This window comes from Crocodylus siamensis, chromosome 5 (genome assembly GCF_052110815.1).
Source record: "Crocodylus siamensis isolate JL-2025a chromosome 5, ASM5211081v1, whole genome shotgun sequence".
Classification (NCBI taxonomy): domain Eukaryota; kingdom Metazoa; phylum Chordata; order Crocodylia; family Crocodylidae; genus Crocodylus; species Crocodylus siamensis.
This window is the reverse complement of record NC_143399.1, coordinates 13,234,263-13,261,716: the sequence shown is the minus strand read 5'-3', so window position 1 is coordinate 13,261,716 and position 27,454 is coordinate 13,234,263. Positions and strand designations below refer to the sequence as shown.

At 44.6% G+C, this 27,454-nt stretch overlaps 1 protein-coding gene across 3 annotated transcripts in view; it reads left to right on the top strand.

The window, feature by feature from the left end:
* The window catches only part of OMA1 (OMA1 zinc metallopeptidase), a 36,006-nt gene extending 26,875 nt beyond the window's left edge, over positions 1–9,131 (top strand). Inside the window, exons 9-10 of one of the 3 annotated variants that reach the window (XR_016442504.1) lie at positions 399–5,557; positions 6,591–9,131. Coding sequence is in view for 1 of the 3 variants with exons in the window: in XM_090048427.1 (XP_089904553.1) it covers positions 399–617 (219 nt within the window). In the remaining 2 variants the exon portion in view is untranslated. Of the gene's footprint in view, positions 1–398 lie in introns of all 3 variants that reach the window. The other 2 variants (XR_016442505.1, XM_090048427.1) reach the window with 2 other exon arrangements.
* The last annotated feature ends 18,323 nt before the right edge of the window (positions 9,132–27,454 follow it).

The following is a 27,454-nucleotide window of genomic DNA, read 5'->3' as shown; positions in this document are numbered from 1 at the left end:
ATGCTTGGGAAACTCCTAATTCATCCCTCACTTACTTATAGTAGGGCCTGCATACCTACTGATTTAGGAAGATGGTGGAGGAGCACAAACTGTTATAGCAATGTGCAGTCCACAGTGCAGTCTTGGTCTGTTGCATAGATCAACTATAAGTGAGTGTTTCTTCCCTTCCCTTCCCTTCCCTTTCTAAAGAGCAGCACTGAATTCCTTGATGAAGCACATCTCTAAAGCCATCCTGCACTGCTGGTATGAACCACTTTTGTCTGTCATTTCTCCCTAATGCAGCACTTAATGGTTAGAGTTACAGCCGTAAGTCAGGACAGTTCTGAGAATTACCAAATTTTCTTTGCCTACAATGCTACTTGAGTTTGATTTGATTTTTTTTTTTTCTGTTTTCACAGGCTCTTAAACTGAGAGAGAGCTGCAAATGCCCCACTCTTTCTGGACCAGATCCTCGCCTCATTTTTAGACTTAACATGCAGCATCTTTTGGAAGCATCTAAAGAGCAAAAAAGCCAAAATGCTACCAAGCAAGATCTAACAAAGGTGAAAGTGGAGTTTCCTCCCACTCAGAAGCTGGAAAATATTCCAGTAGGTTTTGCAGTTAAACCCACAGATTGAAAGGAAAACTATTCATCTGAGAAACTTGTAAAATTTGCCATCCCAGCTTTTCCTGTAAGACTTTGGGATAATAAAATAGTCAGGACAGCTACAAATCAAATTTGTGCCTATGTGGTGTCAAAACTCCTATGAGGCAAATTGTCTCTGAGTCGCAAAGAAGACCTGCTGGCCAGTATTCTTTGTCTCCAGCCTTCGGGGGATCTCCTGCTCCGTGCAGTGAGAAACTTTGGCCACACAGGGAGAGCCATGTATTGAAGTAGAGAGACGTCTATTCGTCATGGGATGCTAAAAATAAATAATTTCACTGAGGAAAAACAATCTCCGTACAATCGAGTCACACAGTATAATTTTCAGCTTTGTCAGGCTCACCTTGATCAGAGGACAGATAAACCAGAAGGCTCTCTAAAGGAGAGTAAGTAATACAGTCTTCATCACTTAAGTTGCTTGTTTTAGCATGCTGTAATTTGGCTTAGATCCTCCTGGCTTCATTTAAAAAATAATATGAGAACTCACTGCCTGTTCCATATATAAAATGTTTTTTAAAATACTAAGCTGAGAAGCTGGACACAGCCACATAATTGGATGGTTTTCTGCAGGATGTCTCCTTTTTCAGTGCATTTTAGAATATGAGTTGATTCAGCATTCAAAGCAAACTTGTGCAGGCTTGTCTTTAAAAGTGAAATGAAGAAATATATGAAGGAATCTTAAAAAATCTGTGTTTAAAAACTGGGACTTGTGGGACTGGGATAGTTTTTGCAACCACACTGTGCAACCACAGTGCCTTTTTAAAACATCAAGATGCCTCTCAAGTCAGATTTGCTTCTGTATCTGCTGGTTTAGACATACCAGCACCTGACTATTCTGCAATGCATTACCACTTCATAATGCATTAGGTAGTCAATGGATACAAGAAGACTACCATGCTATAGAGCTGCAGATGCTGCACCTAATGGTAACAGGTAATTTTTTTTTTCCCCACTGTGGGGCCTTAGTTGGAGTCCATCAAGTAGAGAAGGAATTTTAAGGAGATATTTTCAAAATGGAGCTTGGAAAGATGCATGAAACTATGCCCTTTTCCCATTGTTCGGTCTGCTTGTCTGATTGAAGGGTTTAGTGTGACCACTCCATTGGCACAACTGGTTAGTGATTGCTAGTGCTAAGTTTGACCGAGGAGCTGCTTAATGAAACTTCTCTGGGAAAAATACGCTCCCAGTGCTGCCACGCCTGTATCCTGCCCTTCTGGCCGCACCAGCTGGCAAGCGGCAGCAGGGCAGAGCCCCACTCCCAGTGCTGATGTGGGTGTGGCAGTGCTGGGACGGGCTATACCATGCTGCCACCTGGAGCGAGCTGTGCCTGCATTGCACTCCCCGCCTCCCTCCCCCCCCACCCGCACTGGTTGGGCAAGCAGCAGCAAGGCAGAGCCCCCGCAGCTCCCCCACCTGGCACAAAGGCAGGCACAGCCAGAGGAGCTGCGGGAGAAGCCCCCATGGCTGCCCTGCCTGACCCCGGCCCCATCCCCCTTCCCATCCTGGCCCCACCCTCCTGGCACTTAAAAAAAAAAAAAAAAAAAAGGTCTGCACTCACCAGATCTGGCATCTGCGATTTGGTTCTCTGAAGGCTTGTGGCAGAGCCCCCTCCTCCCATGCAGCAGGGGGCAATGGGGATCGCTCCCCCTTCCCCCGCTTGGCACCCACATGGCAGCTGCCCCATGGCACGGGTGCTGCACACACTGGCCGGGGACCGTGCGCTGTCTGGGAGCTGGGGCAGCTCCAGCAGTCAGCCGGAGCCTGGCAGTGCTCAGCTCCAGCTGCTAGACAGTGTGCAGCACCCTGCCGAGCCGGGCTGTACCTGAGCCATGGGGCAGCTGCTGCAAAGGTGCCAAGCGTGGGGCGATCCCTGCTGGCTTGCGCTGCATGGGGGTGCTCTGCCATGAGTGCCCAGAGGCTCCAATCGCTGCTCTTGCAGCCGGTGAATGCTGGGCTTAAAAAAAAGAAAGAAAGAAAATGCCAGGACTAGGCTGGCACTGGGCAGGGGGTGGGGTCAGGCAGGGCAGCCATGGGAGCTTCTCCTGTGGCTCCCCCTGCCCGGGGAGAGGCAGACACAGCTGGAGGAGCTGCTCGGCTGTGCCTAGCTCTCCCTGTCCAATCCAAATTGCCAAATCTGTTTGAATCAGCACCGGATCTTCCAATGCTGATTTGGCCGAATCGATTCAGAACAGTGATCTGAATCGAATCACTGTCCTGTGAATCAGCCAGATCCGAATCCATATTGAATACTTCCCTATTCGCACAGGCCTACAAAGTATCCCCTGCCCAAGAGCCAACCTTCCTTTCCTTTAGGCAGACTTGTGCTGCTGCACAGAAAGGATACGTTGCCTATTTTCAGCTGGCTGCTGAGGGCTCACTTTCCAGTTTATGAAAATATTGCTTGCTGGTCTTATAGGAGGGGGAAAATCATACAGTGAAGAAAAGAGGAAGACATGTTAAAATATGTTGTCTAAGTATTGGAATTAAGTTTTTCTTAAACTGAAGCCTTGCACTTTAGAAGAGAATCAGCGCCATTGATATATGGCATGAAGGGGTGTTAGCACTTACAGCTGCACGTTAGATCACGAGGCAGATGGAATCGGAAGCATCTTTTATCATATTTTGGAGAACTGAGATTTTAAGATGTGCCGTATTGTTTAAATTTAAGATTTAATTTGAAGATAAGCTTTTTAGGAAAGACAGCATTCATCAGTGGCAGTGAGCCAAGAGGTTGATTTAAAAAAATAACTTGAAAATTGACTTCAGCCAACGACCCTGTGTCCTTTAAGAAACACTAGCAGAAATCGAATGTGTCTGTATTTGGGAGCTGAGGGGTTCTGTTTACAAGATTGCCTCTGCTGATGATTTCCAGGCCAGATTATATATGTTTACATTGTCCACATGTTCCTGGCAAGCTATTTTAAAATTTATATGCGAGAGACCACTGGCAAATGGCAGAAGGTCCAGCCTGACTATCCATCCATTCATTATTTTTATTCTTAGTGACAGGAGTTTTTGTAACAGCCATTCAGCAATGTGTTAAAGCATTTGGACATTGTCACCTGAAGGTAAACAGAAAAATACGCCATTTCAATTTCCCTGTGGGTTTTATAGCTTGCACTGGATAGTTAGGACCCCAGTGCATCTCCTTTCCCTACACAGCGGTGTCAGCACTTGTTTTGTTATCCAGTCCTCTTGGTTGACATTCAACATGTTTTTATGTCACTGAAGACTAGAGATAACCCAGAGAACTTTTTATAGTGTTTAAGTATTCTAAAAAACAAATTAAAGCAAATAAATGAGACAGATCTCACACTTGGACTTTGTAAGTCTGTTCTAGATGGCCTGTGTGTTACAATGCAATATTTGAGGTATCTTAAGAGTTCATCGAGAAAGATGCTCTCAATTTTCAATATGAAGTCTTTGCTTATTATGGAGCAGTGAGTCTGAATGAAAGCTCCAGACTTGTGAAACCTCTAAATTCAGGGTGTTCAAAATCCTAGCTCTTTATTTGGTACTTGGAATCATTCTCATTTTGTCACAAGCTTTTAAAAGATTTCTCCTTTCATCTCTGGATGAAGTATTAAGCTGTCCAACGCATAACACAGTCTAGTCTTGAGCCTACCTCTTGTCTAAGTGTTTCTAAATATGTGCACCACCTTTGCTTCACCCCTTCTATTTTTTGTTTAAATATTTAAAAATGCTTTCTTGTCTGTATGAAAAATGGATTAAATTAAAATGCTGTTACTTTCTGAAGGTCAAAGCTTTTAGCAAGAGCTATACTTTTTATTATATGTTAAAGAAACCAATAATCTCTCTCAACCTATATGAAATTGATTTTAAAATACCTCCACTATTAAAATATTTCAGTCATAAACTTTTTACCACCTATAAAAATCTTGCACTGCATTGGCTAGCTTAGTGTATTGCAGGGAAAGAAAGAAGCAAAAACCTGAGTGGAATGACTGAAGTACTTGAAAGATGCATATCGTTACACGATGGAGAATAGCAGGTAAAATTAAGATAGATTGGTAAAAATGTTTTTTTCCTTCCCCTGCTAGTGCTACATGCTGTGCTGCACAGCTTCTTTTAGAAAGATTAAGTCCACAGCGCGAGCAGCAGTGTATCTATTATGTGTTTACCATACTGGGAGTGTCGAGGAGTTTGACAAGCAGGGAACATGAACACAAAGCAGTCTAATAAATAAAATGGCTTGTTGGAACTTTTATTTTGTCATGTTTGGCATTGTCTTGTTTTAAAATAGTACCCTTTGGGAGATTCTGTCGTGAAATATTTGTATGCCGAAAAACCAAAGCGAAGCTCTATTCAAACTGTATTTTGTTTTTAAAACCTATGTTTTTTCAGTCATTAAATAGAAATGCACTTGTAAGCTCAGGTCTTTATTTGTTTTTTATTCTCTCTCTTCCTGCAGCTTTTAATTTCGTGGTGCTGTAAGTATAATACTTCTGGGTCACAAAGCACTAAGTGTAGCCCTGTTTTAGGACAGGTAGCAGTTACCGAGATGCTTCATGTGCTAAATTCCCTCCTGGTTGCTCTCAGATCCTGGAGTGACTTTGGTGGTTGGAGAAAAAGAGAGTGAATATAATTCTCTTGAGGTAGTTTTCTAATCAGTGTTAAAAAATAAATAACTATTGTTGGCAATCTAGTGCATAATGTATTTTACTTATATTTCATATGCGGCACAGGTGTAGCTGCTCTCTGCAAGGACTAGTAATAATGGTTTGTATTTCTAGATCAGCAGTTCCCAATCTCGGGTTGTGACCCAAATGAGGGTTGCGGAGGCCGTGTTAGCAGCGCCACACACAAACGACAAGCTGCGCCGCGTGCCAGGAGCTCCCTCACCCTGGGCTGCCGCTGCCGCTGCACTCCGCTCCCAGCAGGTCGCAGAAAAAGGTTGGGAACTACTGTTGTAGATGAAAGCATTTCTGAAATATTAATATGTGCGTTAGGTGAAGCTGACCTGTTGGATAAACCGAGGCACATTGAGAAAGTGACCTTACAAAGGCTACACGCTAAGTCAGTGGGAATCCTGGGAATAGAATCCAGAAGGTCTCACTCAGTCCATCCCATTAGTTTGCCTGATGTCTCTATTTCAAATGTCACATTTTCTTTAATGAATATTTGAAATGCCATTTACCAGTATGCCCATCTGCAGAGGTTAGAAAATGGATCTGTGTGTAGGATTCAGATGCAGATGTTATCTGCACAAGCCTTGAATATTTCATAACTGTTCTACCTCATGGGCACCCTGACTGCTCTCTAGAGGTCTCAATTTATTTGCTCTCTGCCTAAATCCACTAAAGAGGCCAATCCTTAGATCTGTTGCCACTGTGTTTGAGACTCTCTAAACCAGTTGAAATCTGGAAAATAAAAATCATGACCGCTATACCACACCTGTGTTGGCTGTATGTTACAAATTTGAAGGTACAAAAGTGATCTTCATAAGAGTAATGCAGAGTTTTGTATAGCTGGAACATACAGTTCTTTAGTATGCATACTCTGTGGCCAAGTTACAGCTGCTGTGATAAAAGTGACTTAAATTTCTCCTGTATGCAAAATCTGTATTGTTGTGCAAAACTACATTAATGCATTTTTAATAGGCAAGGTAGATAACACTGCATGATTTGGAAGAAAGTGTTAGATGGATTCTTAGCAACAGCAAATCAGTGCACGGAAGAGTTGGCATTATATGAGCTTGCATTTTCTTTTAGCATTTCAGAATCTTTCATCCTTCCTTCCTTTCTTTTTTAAAGTCAGCTCGCGGTAAAAAAAAATAGTCCCTAAAAATATCTGAAATGCATTGAATGCCTCAGTCACAATCTGACACAGGCAAGGCCACACCCCAGAAACTGTCTGCAACCAAAATCCTGTGCGGATTGTTGATAGACATGACATGAATAATTTGGCCTCCTTCCCACCATCTCAGCATGTAAAAGTGTCTTCTGTAGAAGAGTGGGGCACGTTTGTGTGGCAAGGAACCATGTGCTGCTCATGCTGGACCGCTTCTGATCCCAAAGGCAGGAGTCACTAAGCACTGCTGAGCTGTCATCTGGATGAACCCTACATTTGCCAAGAGGAAGTTCCAGGTAACTGTGACAAACCTGAGATCTGCCACAGACTTCTGTGTCCCTGAGCAAGCCATATAGACCCAAATATCTATTTTGGATGTCTCTGTTCTTGGGAACCCGGTTTGAAACGCACAGCCTGACTGGTCAAAGCCTCTTGGCATTCAGAATACCTATCAGAGTCTGAGACTGCTGAATGTGCTTAAGGTCCAGCTCTAGCTGTCAAACTAGGGACCCAGCAAGTCAGGTGCACCAAATCAGAAGCTGCTACAAAAATTAGTGATATTCTTCTATTTCCCCATCTGAAAAACAGAGATATGCCCTTCCTTTCGTAATAGTGTTACATTGTTTTAATTAAATGTTTGAAAAGCCCCTTGATACAAAGCACTGTAGCTATGCAATACATTGGGTATTTTTAAATGGAGATGTTAAATATCTGGAAGTTAGCAGTGTATAACCATGTTGATCCATGCTTTGGGAGAGTCTACCTACTAATTATGTTGTGCAGCATGGTAAACGAGGTTTCCTGCTCTTTCTCTGTTTCTAAATCATACTGGAAGGGATATCCTAAAACATGGCTAGAAGGGACATCCATAGGTCATCTAGTCCAGCCTTAGGCAGGATCATCCTGGTCCATACAGTTTTATACAATACTTAATTTTAAATTCTTCGTAAAATTACCATGAACACTGATGCAACATAAGATGCAATGCCCTAGCCTGCCACAGGTAAATCAGGGGAACCAGAGGACCACGGACAGAGCAGGGTGGGTATCGCGGCTCTGTCCCACCATCCCAGTCAGCTCCCGCATGCTGCTCCTGCATGCCACTCCCCACCTGCCCACAGACCCATCCCATCTGCCCAGCTGAGTGCATCCTCCCTGCAGGGGTCCCACTCGGTCTCTGTGGAGACCCTGCCCACCTGCTCTGTCTGGCACCTCCAGCAGTGGGTGCAGGGCAGATATGCTGGGGTGCCTGAGCAGCAGGGCTAGGTCTAGCAGTGACAGAGACACCAGCAGTGGAAAGAGATGCTGCCAGGGCTGCCGGGAAGTGGAGTTCAGACCTCTGCACCACCCCTGCCCCACCATGCACCCAGGGACCATGGGACCAGTGGCACGTGATATGGCCCAGGCTGTCCCCCACACCTGGGTCAGGCAGAACAGAGGGTCCTATTGCAGGCTGGATAAAAATTGCTTGGCGGGCTGGATCTGGCCCATGGGCTGCATTTTGCCCATCTCTGCTCCAGGAAGCGGACTCTACCCTTTGTTAGATGAAGGTAAAGGACCCCTAGTCCTTGCCAGCTAATCTGAAGGAGAATTTCTTCCTACCCCAAATATCTGGTACTTGTTTTAACCCTGAGTATATGAGAAAAAGGTTTCTTAATTCCAGTAAGAGCACAAGAGCCCCCCAGCTAGTCACCCACACCAAGCCATGGTCACATAGACTGGTTGAAGGGAGAATTCTTGCAGTGTACCTACAGTATGTGTATGCATCTCATGTGAGCAAAAACAAGACTGACAAGCTCTCAAATGCCCATCTTTGGTTGGTAGAGTGCTCTTTTCTCCCCCTATTCCCTATCTAGAATTAAATATTTACCAACTGTCTGAGTAATATTTAATGACTAGAGTGCTACAAGTTTTCAGCTCAAACTACAGTGTGTTTGAATGGTAGAGTCATGTTAATCATCTCAGTTTATTAGCCTGGTCAGTAAAAAAAAAACAACAACAAAAAAAAACAAAAAAGCATGTTAGTGATCTTTGAGAAGTTCATCTGCCCCTAATCTCTGCTGGGAAGGCACCTAGTAAATGTCATGTAGAAAATAAATATCCCCATGTAAGTAGTGAATGTATTTAAAACTTAAATTAGAATTCTGACCTGCATTATGGTTTTCTTCACCCAAGCCAGCCCTACTTGACAAGCACTTCCTTTCTGCTAAGCTGCTGTCACAGCACAAGATGGGGAGTCTCAACTACAGTTGATGGAAGAGTAAAGGGCATTCTTTGTACAGAAGTTGGGTGTTTTGCTTTCATTCACATTTTAGAAACAAGCGTTTATATCATGGAGGTGTGGTTGGGTTTGACAAGAATTTCTACTGATTGCTATGTCTGTGTTTTGCTTTAGGGAAGTGGGATGAAACCATCGTAGAGAAATAGTAAGTAATGACTAATAATGAAAGTGCCTGCTTGAAACTTTCATGGAAATTGTTTTAGTCCTGGAACTGACCTCCCTACTCTTCATATCTATGGTCTAAAGGTAGTGGTTAACAAAGTCTTTGCTTTGTTTCTTTTCTGTATTAAACAATCCTACCTTTGTGACCGACATGTATAGGGATTTTATGGAAATATATATTCTTCTTTAAAACTTGATGAGTTTAAGATATAAATAAAAGATTTTTTAAAATGATGATTTCCTTTGTGTCTTTTTTTTTTCTTCTTCTTTGCATTGTTTGGAGTTTTTCCTTGTATTTTTTTAGGTAAAATATTCCTCTACTAGTTATTCTTTTTCCATTTGGTAAGTTTACGTTTCCTCTTGCCCTTTCTACTGACAAAAATGCTGAAGTTATCCTGTTTTTATGGTGATTCATGCATCTGTATACTTAAAGGTAAGCTGCCAGTGTAATATGGGACTAAAGATTCACATATGAATTGCTTGCAATTTTCAGTTTAGAAAATAAAATGTAAATTCTGGGAGATGGGCTTGTCAAAAAATTGTAAGAAAACCCAAACCCCCAAAATAATATTTAACATTTTTCAACCAGCTGTACAAACACCCAGAGTAGCTCAGCTGAAATTATTTAACATTTATGGATTGATCATCAATATAACTTCTGCTCTTTCATGCAAAGACTGGTTCCATCTTATTTCACATTAATTGGAAGAGAAAAATATGCATAATAGAAAATGTGCCTGCAAAGCAGCAGGCTAATAAAGTTATAGTGCTGTGCATTTACATAGTGATTTCAGACCGTGCAGAGTATATGACAACTCAGGAAGGCTAAATCTCAACTTTTGTGCTTCCCAGCCTAAGACGTTAAATCAGTTCAAGACCAGCAGGTTTATGGACATCCTAACCATAATATTTTTGCTCCAAACATGTCTCGCACCTGCAGCTGAATGTAGGAGAAGTGACTGTACTGCAGTTGAGAATGTGGAACTTTCTAAACGGTTAAGTAGGATCGGGGAACTCTGATTTGGAGAGATGAAAGCCAACATTATTAATAATGACCTTTCACCTTCACACTTGCACTGTGCCTCACGTATGGAATCACGGAAAATTAGGGGGCGACCTCAGGAGGTCATCTAGTCCAACCCCCTGTTCAAAGCAGGACTGTCCCCAACTAGATCATCCCACCCGTGGCTCTGTCTAGCTGGGTTTTAAGAACCTTTGAGGATGAAGATGCCACCACCTCTCTGGGTAACCTATTTCAGTGCTTTACTACCCTCCTGTTGAGAAAGTTCTTCCTAATATCTAACCTAAACTTCTCTTGCTGCAACTTGAGACCATTGCTCCTTGTTCTGCCATCTGCCACCACTGAGAACACCGAGGTACCGGCTCTTGAGACAGCTTGACCCCACGGTCAGTGATGCAGAAAGCGTATACCATGAAACCAAGCCTAAAGGGACTGCAGGGCATATCCTGCAAATTAGGCCTGACTTGTCACAAACTAGGGAAGAGGGAGACTTCTAATGGCTTTTTCAAGAAGATCACTTCTTTTGTGCTGTACGGCTGGACCATATGTTCGTTTCCCCATTTTCCCTAACTTCCCTTGAGTTTTGAAGAGAAATCATGTAATAGGAGTGCAAGTGGCCAGATCAGGCAGATCTACCATCTGTCAGAGATCTGTTTCTTGAACTGATTTTTCTTGGATGCTGAGAGTTTTAAGAGGTGCCTTTTTAAAACACGTGGTCAAAAATGGGTAACAATACCAGTGGGAAGTGGTCGGTGTGTCTTTAAGTTGTATGTTGTTTGTTTTTCTTACATCTTTAGTTTCATTCCTCACCTGATGCTTGCCTTTTTTTCTAGCAGGTTTGTGGGTCATCACGCTTGTACAGTTGCCACTCTCCTCATGTCAAAGAGGATTTGAACCGGGTCTTCCTGAAGATAAATGTCATCCTGATTCAATGTGATGGTTTTTCAAACATATTTCAGAAGTATTTTAATCTTTGAGTAACATCATGCCTTAAAGGGCTTTTACCCTCCATTTTTTCATCTAGTCTGGACACACTCAGCAGTAAAATGCTTTGTGGCTGTTTAAAGTCTTAAATGCAATGCTTGGGAAAAGTACTGGAATGCTACCACTCGAGTCTTCTGGCCCTTAAGGAGCTATAACATTGCCCCCAGCAATACAAGATCCTCTGTGCTTTTCTGTCGATGTGCCTCGGGTCCAAGCTGGAGGGACTGCCTGGGAGAATGGACTGGTTGGTTTAGTGTCAGGCATTAGCTTCTGCTAAACTTGACAGCAGGTGAAGGGTGTACAAATGGGTGCATGTTGAATACTTGAACAGCAAAAACTGCATTGGGCTGCTACCTCATATTAAATACATTTCTGAATAGCCATGATAAGGTATTGATTTTCAACCATGTGTAGCATGCTGGCTGCATGAGTGAGCAAGTAGAAAGTGCTGTTCAGTCATTGAAAAAAGTTGTAAGTGTCATGCTAAGGAGTATCTTATGTAAAGCCTTAGCTGCTGGAATGAAATGTTTCCCTGAAAGCTCAACTTTTTTATTTCTCTCCATTGCAGAGAGAACCTGGAAGCCTTGAAAGAAGAGCACATAAAGGACTCAGAAACTGAAAGGGGGAAAAAAGTCTGGAGAACTCATTTTCAAAATTGCTAATGTTTTTTAGGTCATTTGCTTTGCATAGATAACACTGCTCTCAGTGACTGCTTCACAGACCAATCTGCTAGAGCTGTTCCTCTTAAGTGGCAAGCATAATATAAAAAGGGGGCCCAACTGCCCAAGATAAAACGTTGAATCGGGAGCTATTTCCACCACTTGGAAGAATCTTCCTTTCGCAGAACACTCCTCCTACACGTTTCCTCCAGGTTATTGAGTTGACTCTAACTCCCTTTCAGCCTGGATCCCACAATCCCTTCTCTCATCCTTTCTTGTTGTATTCTCTCTTTCCCTCCTCCCACACCAACTGTCCTTTTGCTCTCTTTCCTTTAAAGCAGCAGTCAGATATGTGATGGGTAGCCATCTCTGAGCTGACATTAATCTAGCTAGCTTGGTACCAATAAAAATGCCACACCAGTACAGATTAGCATCTGGGATGCTCACCTGTGCTTAAATCTGTACAATTGTTGTTGCAGTGCTCCTGGTTCCCATGCTAGCTAGACTAAAGCTAGCTTTGGGTATGTCTTCTTAATTTGGTGTGGATATAGGCTCCATTCCTAGCCCACCACTTCTCCCTTGCATGCAAAAAAAGAATAAGTTGGATCAGATGCTGATAGCATTGCTTTCTGTGCAGGTTGAAGGAAGGGAAAGCAGACCGGGGGTGCTGTCTGATGATGGTCCTTCATGCTTTCTTAGTCAAGAATATAAATCTGTCTGGGGAGGGGAAAAAAAAAGCCCCAGAAAACTTTAGCACTTAAGTGTGAGTCTCTGCTGTCCCCTGGTGCCCTCTGGATATATTACAAGGAGCACCTAAATCCACTTGTTCAATGCATGTGGGCTTCAGGGTCTGTGGCAAGCACAGGCCTGGCATGATATTCCAGGCACTGGCCTGATGGGTAGAGACTGATGTCCTTCTGCAGAAGGCTTAGGTTCCAGTCTTGACTCCTGGGCGGCTATATACTGCCATATATGAATCCATTAGAACTAGCGAGCTGAGCTGAAAATGAACCTGTGACCTAGAGGTGCAAAGGTTTCATAGTTCTTTATTAGTCCTCTGAGATGTTCAGTCCCTGCTAATTTCATGTTTCAGATGTAATCTTCTCCACAGGTATTATGACTTAATTAGCACTTGTCACGTGATGTTTCTTCAAACCACAGCACCCATGCACAGTATTAGTCCATTAGAGAGCAGACTCAGGAGAGACCAATTATATTACAATACTTGGAGTATACAAGTCTACAGCTCCTGATTTAAACTCCAACCTTTCTGGCTAGATGGTCTTGCCTGTCTACTCAGAGTCAGACCAATTGCTGTATTTGGGATCAGGAAGGAATTGTACCCATGGTTCAACTGGGCCAGACTGTTGGTGTTTTTTACCTTCCTCCGTAGCAGGGGGCATAGCCCCTTTCCTTGGATCGCTCAGACATTTTTAACAACCTTCACAGCAGCAGGAACTTGGCTGCTGGGGTCTCCCTGCTTTACCTGTGGCAGGTTTGTGCCTTGTGGTTGTGTCAGGGTTGCCCATGCATATGTTGGGCAATAGATTTGAACAGGATGGTCTGGATAGGGATGATTCTGCCTCTGGTGGGGGGTTGGACAAAAGGTCCTTTCCAGTCCTGCTTTTCTAGGAGTCTATGAATATATGGTACTCTTTTAAACACAGGGTGCAATTCTGAAGTCTAAGGATAAATAGGTCTCTCAGTCTCTCAAAATCCATTCCCATATCTTTTCTTTCAGATGGCTAAAGTTTATCAGATTATAAATACCAAGGCTATTAATTAGACATAAAAAAAATAAGGTCTTTTGCCTGGATAATTGTAAATACAACCTCCTTATATGCAGTATAATTACTTGTATTATTCTCTTTGATGTGATCCTTGTTGGGGGGTGATCAGGATTCCCTAAAGAAATGTGAAGGTATGACATGTTTCTAATACAAGTTAGAAATATTAAAGAGTTATGTTCCCATTTCATATCATCTCCTTCAACTCATCTTAATAGCAATAATTACGAATGACATCATATTTCAGCAGTAGATCACCAGACATGTGCCACCCTGAAACTCCTTCACCTAGGGTTTATTTGAAGTACATTTTGGTATAAAGTGGTACTGTAACAGGATCACCCTCCCCCACCCCGCCCACCACCCCAGGGGCAGCCATGATGCCTTCTGGTGGCCATACACCTCCTGCCTCATGCTGGCTCCCTGGGTACCCTTCCTTTTCTCTGTCCTGCCATGCCTTGATGTAGTTACCTGATTTGTAAAAAAAGAAGCTGCACTTAGGTCCCAGAGCAAGCCCTTGTCTGCCTTTTGTCCAACAGGTCCCTCTCTGATCCCTACTGGTCCCAATCTGGACTCTCAAGCATTAAGTGTGCCCTCCTGGCCTGTCCATGCCCCAGGGCATCTGTTGCCTTAAGGACTGTTCATGGTCTCCTTCCACCTATTCCTCACAGTTGTTATTGAGTGATTAAACACTCATGTCAGGCCTTCTTAGGCTCCTTTGCCCTTGTTGGGGCTTTTGCTTTCCTAGCTTCCACTCTTCCTAGAGCTCTGCTCCTTTGCCTAGGCCCACTTCACCAAGCCCTAGTTCTGACCTTTTGGGCCCTAGCTTCAGCCCTCTTGCACTTTAACTTTCCTGGCTTTGACCTGCCTGTGTTTTGAGCCCAACCTTGATGGGGCCCAAAATACTCTCATTTCCCACGGGCACCACTGTAGCTTGAGTCCCTGCCCCTGGAAGGGTCAAGTCCTCGTATGCTCTCTGGTACCTTACTGCATTGCCCCTCATAGCCACTCCCAGTCTGCCAGTGGGACAGTGCAATCAGTTCAACAAGATTGTAAGCCTACTGACTGTAACTAAAGCTATCCCCATGCTACATCTGAATATAAACAGCAGGTCATTAGCTGTACAACAAAATTCCTCCACACCCCCCATATTGGGTCATATGTCCCTGCAAACTATAAGCTCCCTACTTGCAGTTCCTAAGACAGCTTAAGTCACTCTCCTGCAGCTATCCTACCCAAGAGCCCTTCCTGCTGCCTGTAGGGCCAGACTGACCACTTGGTGTCAGGCACTGGTTTTATGTGCATCTTAAGCCCTGCCCCTTCCTGTTAGGTGACGCTCTAGTCACCCATAAAGGTTTCCATTTAAGGCCTTACTACCAGTCTGCTCCCTGCTATAGCTTAGCTCAGCTGCCTGTAGCCCTTTGCTTCTGGGCTGTCTAGATGCCTGCTCTAGCATAGCTTACTGCCCTGATACGATCCCCTGAGATAGAGATGATCTCTGGGGGAAATGACTGTCTGTGGGGCTCCTAGTCTGTTTTGGTAGCTAGGTCATTTGCAGATAATCTGCTCCCAAGTTGCCAGATTCCCTTGCAGCTGGCACAGCCTTCCTTTAAATAGCTGGAGCCGTCTGGCTCGGTGTTACAGGTACCCATTTCCTAGCACACAACAGGACAGAAAATGAAGACTGCCATGTCCCATTACACCTAGAAAGGAAAGCTCAGCAAGGCAAAAATGCACTAACACCTTTGGTCAAATCACTGGCACTTGTGGGTGAAAAGCACCATAGATTTTTAATGGAGTACGAGTACTCAGTAGCTGCGCTCATCTTATCAAAAAGGTTTCTAGTTAGTACATGTGGATGTTTTGATTACAAATCACTGGGTTTTTTTGTTATTTGTTTCCTCTTCAGCTTCTACTGAACAGGGCTGGACACAGGCATAGGCGAATTGGGCAGCTGCCTGGGGCCAGGACAGAAAGGGGACCCAAAAATGGTAATTTTAAAATTATTATTATCATCGTTATCTCTGGTGAAGCGGGGCCCGATACTAAAAGTTTGCCTAGGGCCACCTGGAGCCTAGATTCATAGATTGTTAGGGGCTGAAAGGGACCTTGCAGATCATCGGGTCTAGCCCCTGTCTAAGTACGGCACTGCTGCTGAAGTTGAGGTTTTCACCAGAAATATAGCATTTAAAGGCATGAATATGTTAGAAAAATTTGACCGTTTATTTTGCTTGTTTTTAACAAAAGAGTGCAAAGCCCATTTTCCATAAAGCACGCAGTGAATTCAACCACCGAGGTGAAAGGTTTCTTATCCTGCTTACCGAATGGCTTGGGTGTTCACCTAACCCTGTGATTAGGGCAGTCTTAATTCTGTCAGGTTCTCGTCACTTTGACTTTCTCTTATACAATCACGTGCAGAGAAGTCATCAGATATCAAAGAAACAGGGCAAGTAAGGCAACCTTTCAACATCCTCAAGTCAGAGTGAAGGGGAGGGCACCAGCAGCATATGGCAGCAGCCAAAGTTACTGGCAGCTGCTAAATGTAATAAGCACCTGACAAGCTTGGAAGTCTTCCAGCAGGCTCCAAAATCCTTGCATATGTTTCAGGGAAGATACCTTATCATTACAAACAAATCAGCTGTCCCTCCTTTCAGTTTCTTTATAACGGCTAGAGAGGTGAACCCAAGGGACCATGAAGGATGCAGATAGCTGTCACAGAAATGGAAACTGTCAGTGCCTTTGCTGTCTAATTTCCAGGAGAGGTATATCGGCCAGGATTTAGCAACATTTTCCCTTCTGCATTTCTTAAGACTGTGCCTGTTCCTGTAGAAGCCTGTTTCCCTTTTATTAGAAAGGCTCCTTCAGAATAAAACTAGCATTTAGATGACCTCTGCCTTAGCCCAGACACTTCCTGCCTGCCTACTCTCTATGCAAGCTAAGGCCGGAGGTAATTAAATTTCTTTCTTTTTTTCCTCCCTCTAGCAACATTGATCTATATTGGATATTCAGGCTCCAGAGAATCAAAGCTCTTTATTCCTGCCTGGAATATGTTGCCTTGGACTTCGTCCATATGTGTACAGAATAAATGACAAAGGAATGATGTAGCAGAGGTGCAGTAGCGTGATTTGTTACCCGCAAGATGGTAGTTTAGCTACCTTGGCTGATCTTGTAATTGATTCATTGCAACACCTTCTCATTTTTAGTCTGGCTGCAGTAAATTGTCCAGAGGATTTTCCTTTCCAGTGTTAAATGAATTTAAAGGAGAGACTGTCCTCAGAGTAACTTGAAATGTGCTGTGACTTCTACCTGGCTCTGTCTTGAAAGAGGCAGCAATTAACTCTTCCACATGTTGACACCAGGCATCTTTGAAAGTTGCTGGTCTTCTAGTCTGATGTTTCCCACAGAAGAAACATTCATACAGGAGCTACTTACCATGAAAAATCATCTGTGCAAGAAGTTAAGCATGCACTACCTGCATCTGTAGTAGCCCCTGGGGCACATCTAGTCCAGTTGTTATCCTCTAATAAAATGAAAATGCAGGAGGAAGGGATTTTGTTTCTTACTTCAGTACCTCCAGCATGCCAGTCCCATTGCAATATATAAGGTTTGGATTGCTGTAATTGCAATGGGTTTAGAGCAGGATTGCCCTGAGCAGGGGGGCTGGACTCGATGATCCTCCGGGGTCCCTTCCAGCCCGAATGTCTATGAAATCTAAGGAGAAAAAACCCAATTGTCAATAGGTCTCAGGGCCAAATGTCGGGAGTAGCTGGGTTGGCCGGGCTCAGCCCTGCATGATTTATTTTCATTCCTGGTTTATTGTACCTACTACTGATTAAACTTAAGGAAACAACACTGAGTATAACTAGAGACCCTTCAATCACTGAGCTGAGCTGCCAGCTGGCAGAGGGGCAGTCTGCAACTGCATGAGAACAGTTAAATGTTTTACACCTTTCTTGTACACTGAATAACTATAGAAATCGATCAGATTTAATAATTGTATAAGAAAGCCAATTGCAAGTTACTACACAGATACCCATGCAGGTGTTCCCCCTCACTACATTGACCTATGTACTAATTAGTTGTCCCCTTATTGTTAAACTTTCCTTTAAACCTCCTTATCTTCTTGGAGCGTGTTTCTCTTATCATCTTCCAGGTGCAATCTGTAAGGGCCTTGAAACTCCCAGCTCCTTATATTTTTGGCAGCCCAGCTGGGCCTGTTACTATTTTTCAGGAAGAGGGAAGGAAGGGGGGACTTGGTCAGAAGAGACTTCATTAAACTAAGGAGAAGGGGGAGGGAAGCCAGCTGGAAGCTGAAGCCTTGCTGAGCCAAAGTTTTGCTGAAGCCGTAAGAAGACAGTGCTAGGGGCACAGGGCCTCTAGTCTAACACTGAGCAGCTCCCAATATTCTCAAGGGGGCTTAGTGAATGCTTACCCTTTTGGAAAGTCTGATCACTTCATTTGTACGTTCAGAGGGGAGCCATGTATTTCTTTTGATGATGGAGCTAGCATGGGAATCTGGCAACTAGGGAGCAGATTATCTGCAAATGACCTAGCTGCCAAAAAGCAAACAGGCTAGGAGCCCCACAGACAGTCGTTTCCCCCAGGGTCATCTCTGTCTCAGGGGATTATATCAGGGCAGTAAGCTGTGCTGGAACAGGCATCTAGACCTCATAGGCCACGGGTTCTTAACCATTTTAGACTCAGAAAATGTCAGCTTTTGGCTTTCTCTTATTTTTGGCAACAAAAAACCACCAAACAAAACAGTTCTGTTGTAAAGAACTCCACGAGACCACAGCAGGTCAGACCGTTCTTGGACACGATGGATTCCTATGTGAAATCTCTGGGTTTATCTTGTGAATCGCGTGTAGGTCTTTGCACATCTAACTGTGCTAATCTTTAAAAGGATCTCGTGGTATCCCAGGGTGCCCCAGCACCTTGGCTGAGAATCAGTGTCATAGACTTTCTCTTTCAAATATACTACACAAATGCAACATTTAGCCTGTTTATGTGTTACAGGAAACGCGTTGCCTCCTGGTGGGTGTACTAATTGAGAGCTTACAAGACCTGGGTTCAACTTGCTGTTCTGTTACACTGTTCCTGTAGGGTGCTGAGAAAAGCATTTAATCTTTCTATGCCTTCATCCCCTTTCTGTAAAAGGGGGGTAACAGAACTTCTTTACATCCCAGGACCCTTGTAAAGATGAACACATGAGAGGTTTGCAAGGCTCTTAGGTCTTCTGGGGATTAAGGCTGAAGTTGATCTGTACATTTATCTTCTTCAGCCGATGCATCACTGAAGTGGGAAGAAAATGAATGCAACAGGCAGCTTTTTTCAAGGGTGCTTTTATTTCCCAGATTCGTTGTACAAGAGAAAACAGGTGGCTTGGGGAAGGAAATCCCTTCAGATGGCTCACCCTTCTTGTGCAAGATTAAATGAAATGATGTCACTCTGTTTAAGTTTCATATTGTTTGTGTTCACTGTCCAGGGGCATAGTTGTGTGGTTCTGTATCCTGGGTGGCAGCAGGGCACAGTGGGGGCAGCTAAAGATGGGCTGTCAGTGCCAGCAGCCAGGCCAGTAGCATGGGGGCTGTGCGTTCAGCACCCCTGCCCTTACCTTGATGCCTGGAGCTAATGCTCTGGTCGCACCTCCTTTGCTTCCCCCCATCTTCCCCCCATAGTTAGGCTACTGTCAGTGTCTGCTGCTTTTGTAATTTCATTTGCTGCATTTCATGAACTAAGTAAGGCAAGGGATGTCGGGAATAAGTAGATGGTTAATGTTTGGAGTGGACTGGCAGATGTCAGCTACAATAAAGGAGCACATACTCCTTAAAGCAAACCAGACCTTAGATACATAACTAGGCCTCCTTGCTGCCTTCTTCAGTGGCCTCAGCAGGTAAATCAGCCTATCCGAGCTTCAACCAGACAAGGCTCCATTGGTCTATGCGCCACCTCCAGCCGAGGAGATACAGCTCAACACAACCCTCCAGAGGCAGCAGGGGCTAATTTTCACTGTCAAAAGTGAGGCCTCTATTGTGTTCCCATTGAATTTACTGGCAAAACTCCCAGCAGTTAGATCTTTCTTTTCTTCATTCTAAAAACAGTATTCTTCTTCCTTTTGTGCTTTTCCTCTGCTTGTCACCATCAGCTGATTATGATCCCTTGCATAGAAGACATTTAGCATTAGTAAGCAGGAAGGAGGCATGAATTAAGGTTTTGGGAGAACCCCTCCCCCCCCATCCCCATCTCAAACATGAATAATTATCCACTGGGGAAGGAAAACATCCAAAAAGATATGTAAAGGACATAGACTTATTTTGACTAAGCAGGGAAGTTCCTCCATACGTTAATTATGAGGCTGCAGTGACAAGGAAGCCAACTTCCTCTCATACGCCACTTGTTATTTTCTATCTCAAATGCGGTATCTTCAGTTCCTATATTGCTGTACTCTTCTGCACCCGGATCACTGCGATCTAATCCTCCAGGCTTGTCCAACCTCAGAGTGGCTAGGGGTTGTGGGCCACACCAGTCCTGGGCTACACACTGCAAACTGCATGCCCCAAAGCTCCCTGGGACCACACTGCATGCAGCCTCCACCACTACCAGTGTGGGGATTAACCTCCCCTGCTGCCACCACTACACAGCTGAGCTCCTGTTCCTGCCACTGCTGGTGCTGCCAGTAGGCTCACTGGGCCTCTCACCTTGCTATGCAGCCCCAGAGACTCTGTCCATTGCTACAGTGGCAGGAGCAATGGGGGAGTGATGGCTGAGTGGGTGCCCATGGACCACATTTTAACCCTTTGTGGGCTTGATGTGGCCCACAGGGTGTCTGAGGCATTTCATGAGACTAAAACAGTCTACGCTCAGCTGAGGAGGTGCAGGATGATGCAGTTGAATAACAAGCTAAACTCAGATCAGAGTTTGCATTAGTCTGAGGAAAGCTTTAGGACTCTTATTATTCTCACTGGCTGTGATTGTCACAGTTTTGGCCAACACAGTGGGAATGGACTGGGGCAACTACATGTAAACGGGTGAGCTGTGCTAGAGCTGTCTACTTGGGGGTCATGAGTGAGCACAAGATGAATATGAGCCAGCAATGCAATGCTGCAGCCGGCAAAGCAAATAAAACTCTGGCTTGCATCTACCGATGCATCTCAAGCAAGACTCACAAAGTAATTCTCCCACTTTACTAGGCCTTGATGAGGCCACAGCTGGAGTACTGCATCCAATTTTGGGCCGTGGAGAAGCTTGAGAGAGTCCAGAGGAGAGCCAAGTGCATGATTAGAGGTCAAGAGAGATGGCCTTATGAGAAGAGGCTAAGGCATGGGACTTTTCAGCTTAGAGAAGCAAAAAAGGCTCAGGTGTGACTTGGTAACATCCTGTAGGTATATCAGGGGTGTGCATCAGGATCTGTAGGAATTCCTGTTCACCAGGGCACCACAAGGGAAGACAAGGTGTAGTGGCTATAAACTGCTGGAAGACCATTTTAGACTGGACATAAGGAAGAGCTTCTTTACCGTCCAAGTCTCCAGAGTCGGGAAAAGACTCCCCCCAGGAGTGGTGCAAGCATCTACTTTGGATACCTTTAAGAAATGCTTAGATGCTTAATTTGCTGGGACTATCTGCCCCCAGCTGACTTCTGCCCCTTATCCAGGAGGCTGAACCTGATGATCTCATGAGGTCCCTCTATCCTTGGGAAAACTCTGGAAAAAGTCATTAAGGATCACCTGTGTGGGGAAATAATGCTGAAAGGAAATCAGCACAAGTTCATTGCAGGTAGATCCTGCCTGACTAACCTTGTTTCTTTTTATGACCAGGTCACAAAATGCTTAGATGCAGGAGTCGAAGTAGATGTCATCTACCTAGATTTTAAGAAAGCCTTCGATATGGTATCTCATTCTGTTCTCATAAATAAACTGAGAGGCTGTGATGTAGATGATTACATGGTCAGGTGGGTGGCAAATTGGCTTAGGGGCCACACCCACAGAGGGGTAGTGGACGGGTCAATATTGATCTGGAAAGACGTGGGCAGTGCAGTCCTGCAAGGTTCGGTTCTTGGACCAGTGCTGTTCAATGTCTTCATCAGTGACTTGGACGAGGGCGTGGAGAGCACCCTGTCCAAGTCTGCAGATGATACCAAATTATGGGGCAAAGCTAGCACACCAGAGGGTAGGGAATGGATTCAGGTGGATCTGGACAGGGTGGAAAAATGAGCAGAACGAGATAGGTTGCAGTTCAGCAAAGTCAAGTGCAAAGTGCTGCACCTGGGCAAAAAGAACCACCCCCACATTTGCAGGCTAGGGGAGATGACCTTCTCAGCAGCACAGCAGCAGAAAGGGATCTTGGAGTCATAGTTGACTCCAAGATAAACATGAGTCGTCAATGTGACGAAGTGATCAACAAGGCTAACCGCACTTTATTATGCATTAGCAGATGCATGACGAACAGGTCCAGGGAGGTGATGCTTCTCCTCTACGTGGCACTTGTCAGGCCGCAGTTGCAGTACTGTATCCAGTTTTGGGTACCGCACTTCAAGAGGGATGCAGACCATCTTGAGAAGGTTCAGATGAGGCCACTCGTATGGTCAGAGGCCTGCAGGGAAGGCCCTACGAGGACAGATTAAGGGCCCTAGATCTCTTCAGCTTTTGCAAGAGAAGGCTGAGAGGTGATCTTGTGGCTGCCTATGAATTCATCAGGGGAGGGCAGTAGGGAATAGGAGATGCTCTATGTACCAGGGCACTCCCTGGAGTAACTAGGAACAATATCCACAAATTGACGGAGAGCAGATTTAGATTGGACGTCAGAAAGAACTTCACAGTAAGGGTGGCCATAATCTGGAATGGGCTCCCGAGGGAGGTGGTGCTCTCCCCTACCCTGGGGGTCTTCAAGAAGAGACTGGACAAGCACCTGGCTGGAGTCATCTGACCCCAGTGCTCTTTCCTGCCCTAGGCAAGGGGGTCTGACTCAATGATCAACTGAGGTCCTTTCCAACCCTAACATCTATGAATCTATGAGGTCCCTTCCAGTCCTAATGTCTATGAAACCTGGGGTGGTAAGGGACTTCTATTTTCTGCGGATCATACATAGAAGGAAGACATTCTATACACGTTACAATGTTGATTTTCCTGTCCAAGCTTTTTTAAGGCAATTATGCCACATTCCTCACCGTTGTACCCTTGTGCTCTACAGATTACTGGTACTTCATATTCTGTCCCCTGACTTATTTTTGGTACACCTGCTGCTTCTGCCCCTTTCTTCTACCTTCCTTCTTTCCTTTGTCATTGTTACAAGAGCGCTAGGCTACAGAAATAGATTTGACACCTCATACAAAAGCAGCTGAGACCTTTGGCAATCCTGAGCTCCTCTGGAGGCAGGTTGCATACACCATCATTTGCTTTCAGTCTTGACCATAGAGGTTTATTATTTCTGAGGAACACAGGTGTCAAGGGAGATCACTGTTATAAGGGGAGAGTTTTCATAATTTTCTCAGCTAAGTGCTGGGTAGGGACCCTGGATTTCACTGGTACTCTATGGGCAGCTAATGAAGGAATAAGAAAGCAGCAAACAGGGTTGCTCCATCCAGCAGGACCAGTTCAGCAGTATATTCACTGCCTGGCAGTATTTCCTCTGTGTTACAAAGCAGTGAATTTGAGACCTCCTGGGTTAGTTTCCCACTTGGAACAAAAATTGGTGATGAGGGTTTAAGCCTCTATATAGGTTTCTGCTGGCTGTAACTACTAGAAGGATCCCCTAACATAGCTATAGTAATACCATAGCATTGTGTTTCTACAGGTATAACTTGTTTTTATCCCTGCGGTTGGTTTTACTGAAGCCGTACAAAGCAGAATTTTTGCCAATCTGACTGTGTCCATTGTAGGAGTCCTTTGGAAGCATACTGCAGTGGTGTACCATGCTTCAAGTGTGGACATGGTTTTTAATGCAGTTGTTTGCAGCACGTACATACATTTTCTTTTCTGTAGTCAGGTTGTAATCTTGGTGAAATGTCAGGTGAGGCAAATCTGACCTGGCTCTAGAAGCAGCTTTCTTCTGCCCCTGTCTTCCTGCAGAGCTTCATTGCAAATGCAAATGCTATTCCTCTTTTCCTCTCTCAGCCCTGCATTTTTCACCTGGGGAACAATCAGTGCTGCCCCACAGACCACACTGGTAGAAAAGATAAGACTGGCTAGCTGCCCTCCTTTTGTGCAGCTGCTTTCCAGTCCAAAACCAGCGTAAAGTGCCCAGGCAAAGCGGAGTACTTGAACCATTCAATACTCCTTAATGATTCTCTAACTTCAGGTATTGCTCAACATCTTGAACGCTTCCTATGGAGGATTTAACCCTGGGTGCTTATATATCAATGACTGCTAGTATAGAAGTTATTAGCATCTTTCATCATAACAGTCTAATGAGTGGTAGTAATCCAGCCTGGAGGCTACTGGTGAAGCTGCTTATTCCAGGTTGAACTTCATGCAGTATCTCCAGAGAGTCAGGAAACCTGTCTGCAAACAGAAGAGAGAGAGTTATTTGTATGGCTAAGGATCACCACTTGTGGGGTGGGCCAGATTCTGGCAGAGAATAAGGCCAAAGTCAGACCTAAATCCAGGCAGTCCAGCCACATCTAGTTCATATTAGGTTTCAGGGACTGAAGGAATGTAGCTAGAAGGGAAACAAATCTGCCGATTTGTAGATGGAAAATGGCTCAGATAAAAAGGCAGTTGCATCCAAACCACTCTCGGTCCCAACTTCAGCCTTGCCAAGGCCCAAAGGGGAGAGGTGAAGAGCTAAAATAAGAGGAACAAAAATATTAATTCAGGAAACTTGAAATGCCATGAGATTTATCCCTGCAACACCAATATCTCTTTCTGTAGCCCTAATTCCATTTATTTTTAAATGTTGACCATTTTAACAATAGAAATGGAGGGGTGTCCCAGAGGATAAGGCACACAGGAGAGGTGTGGCCCTAGTTTTGCAGTCCCGGTGCCAAATATCTCTTGGATGAGAGCGCTGTACCCCCCACTTTGCTCATTTCATAAATGCCAAATGGCTGGGTTTGTTCCCTCTTCTCTCTTTGATTTACACTGCCTCCCAGTCAAATCAAAGCCTTTCCTTTATTTATTGCAGCAAGCAAGAGTGCGCTATGGACTTAATTCAGGATATGAACTAAAATCCTCCCCTGGAGCAGACTATAGCACTTTGTCATTCGCCAGCACTTGAAAGCACGGCTCGTCAGAGTCCCAGTAAACAAGAATAAATTTAGAGAACCCCCTTGAATTGCATATGTATTCTGAATGGATGCGTTTGAATCGGAGGGGCACGCGGTAAGATGAATCTATCCATCATACGCATTTAGTGTAAAACCTATATTTGCTTTTCTTCCTATCCACATAGATTCGATCACCATAGCTGTTTTGTCATTTACTAAATACATAGGCTTTGCTCTCCAGGACACCAGCTCATCAGTTACCAAGCGAGCAGCCTGTCATATGGGCCGTGCAGATCATTTATAACTGTCAGGCACCTAGAGATCAGAATCATCTCTGAGAGTCCGATCCTTTGATGGCTTGGAAATAGGCTAGCTAACGCAGCTCACAGGCCTGGCCAAGTACAAAGGAAAATACTCGGGCAGATAACGAGACACTGAATGCGTCTTGGTGACAGTTTAAGGGAGAGCTGAACTCTATGGGGTCCTTTAAAATGAAGCATTATACCCCTGAGGATATAGCGTTGGCCTGGGGCTCAAGGAAGGTTGTATTCCAAGCTCTGCCGCTGCTCTGTGTGACCCAAGTTCTTCACCTGTCTGCGTGCCTGATTACCTACCCTTTGTCGCTTCTAGTTAGGCTATAAACTCTTGGGGGCACAGGCCATTTCTACTTATGAGCTAAGGGATGATCAGTGTTTCTTGAAAAGAAAGTGGCATTGAGTTATTCTGTAGAATTTTATGGTGCAGGATGGGGAGGCAGTCTTGGTAAGCCTTAAACATAACTGACCAATGCTATCCAGGAAGGAGCTGAATTTTTATTGCATAACCGTGCTATTATAACAAAACAAAAGCAAGCCCTAGCTCTCAGACACCTAACAGACCAGACTCCAACCCTGATAATCTCAAGATGTCTGACTCGCTGTATCCCCCGCTATTTAGGCTAGAAGTAGACATTGCCAAAGAAAGTGGATCAACTGTGCCAGGATGTGTCCTAGCACAGCTGATCTGCCGCATTGGACAAAACATGCTTTGCCCATTGTCCCACAAGATAAACAGGTGGGACAATGGGTGACGTGTTCTGCTGGGGTTTGAGGGGCCCAGTCCCACACATCTTGGGAATTCCCATGCAGGATTTAGCCCCTCGAGCCCTGGAAACTCTGCCTGGCTCTCCTCTCTTACAGAGATGCCCCCAAGGGTAAGCAGGAGAAGGTGGCTCTGGTGTGGTCCTGGGGCTGAGACTGCCAACCAGCTGACTCCCACCAGCCCTAGGACTGTGCTGGACCATTGAACTCCCTTTGGTGCAGTGCTGTGATGGCCAGTCCTGGGACTGCACCACAGGAAGTTCAGCAATCCAGCAAAGCCCCAGGGCTGCCAGTCAGCCAATTGGTGGTCCCAGCCTCGGGGCTGTAGCAGAGTTGATGGGTGCCTGGGGAACCCGGGCAGGTGCAGCCAGGGCTTCAGGGGCCTGAACCTGTGTCCTAGGAGTTCCTGGGGCATGCAGGACTGGGTGTGCCTGCCCAGGCCATCTGGAGACCATGGGCAGCTCTGGGTAGCCTATAGTCTTGTGCCATAAATCTAACAGAGGTCTGCTGCAGTAAAGCGGCACAAATTGATACCACCTTTGTTGTGTACAAGGGGTTTGGGTATCTGTTTGCATAGCCTTTGTGCCTCCATAAAAAACAAAAATTATGGTGACATAAAGGCAATGCCTGTTTCCACCCTCAGATAGAATTCAACCTTTTTCCCTAAGAGTCTCCATCTCTCTTAATACGTGGTTACCATTTCTTTCAATTCCTGCACCCCTTTTCCCTACCCCACCTCTCCGCCCCCATGCTTACCTTATTGTATCAGGCTCTTTAAATATGGCCAGGACAAGCTGTACGCATAAAATGAATTATTTGAACCTTAAAAGGGAAGATGTGAGCTGGTATTTTTAACCCCCACTACGTTTTCCTATGTTTTCCTTTTCACTCATCTATGAGGAGACAAGCAGCCTGACAGGGAGGATGCTGCGCAGCAAATGCGCAGTTTGAGATGCTCTTTTGTGCCCTCTATCTTAAACTGCTTTAAATTGTATTTCACACTGTACGTGTTATTAGGCCTTTGATCCCTAATCTGGACTAATTGCTTTCAGGCTTTTTTAAAAGAGAATGGCTGGCATATTTAACTTCAAAATGCTGCTGCTAAGTGGGGGGCTCTTAGTGATTCCAAGCAAAATTTCCTGGGGATTTTGCAATAAGGATGGTTACCTCAGATTAAATTCTTTTTAGGAATGTGTTGATGTACACTTTGGATTAAAGACTCTCTAAGTAACTGTTGATGGCAAAATGATCTTTGACCATAAAGATTCCTTTAGAGCCACTGCTTTGATGCATGGTGCTGTCATTAAAAGTGGGACACCAATTCCTGCAGCCCCAGTGTGAATTCAATGACAGTATCTCTTCCTTCCCTGGCTAATATACATGGATCTGAAATTTTGGGATCTACTACTGGTTCTATTAGTTACTTAGGAAACCTTTAGCAAGTCGCTGAATTTGCCTATATCTCATTTTCCCGAGTATCGGAATGAGGATACACTTTGTATTATCTTGTAGGCATGATGTGAGGATTTCTTCAGCAGAGTGTGTAGAAGTCCTTGGGATCTTTGGACATAAGGTTGTTTTACTAAATGTATGGACAAGCATAGCTTTAAATGGCCTGACAATAGGTTTCTCCCCTGTTTCCAAGGGAAAGGCTACAATTCCTACTGGTGCAAAATTGTTCCTGAATTTTAGCCTAAACATTGTTTCCTCTCAATTTCATGCCATCTCTCCTAATTTAAAATCTTGACCCATCCTAAACTAGTGAATTCCCTTTCCATCCTCCAAATACTTGAAAACAATTTTCATATTTTCCTCTTCCGCTTGTTA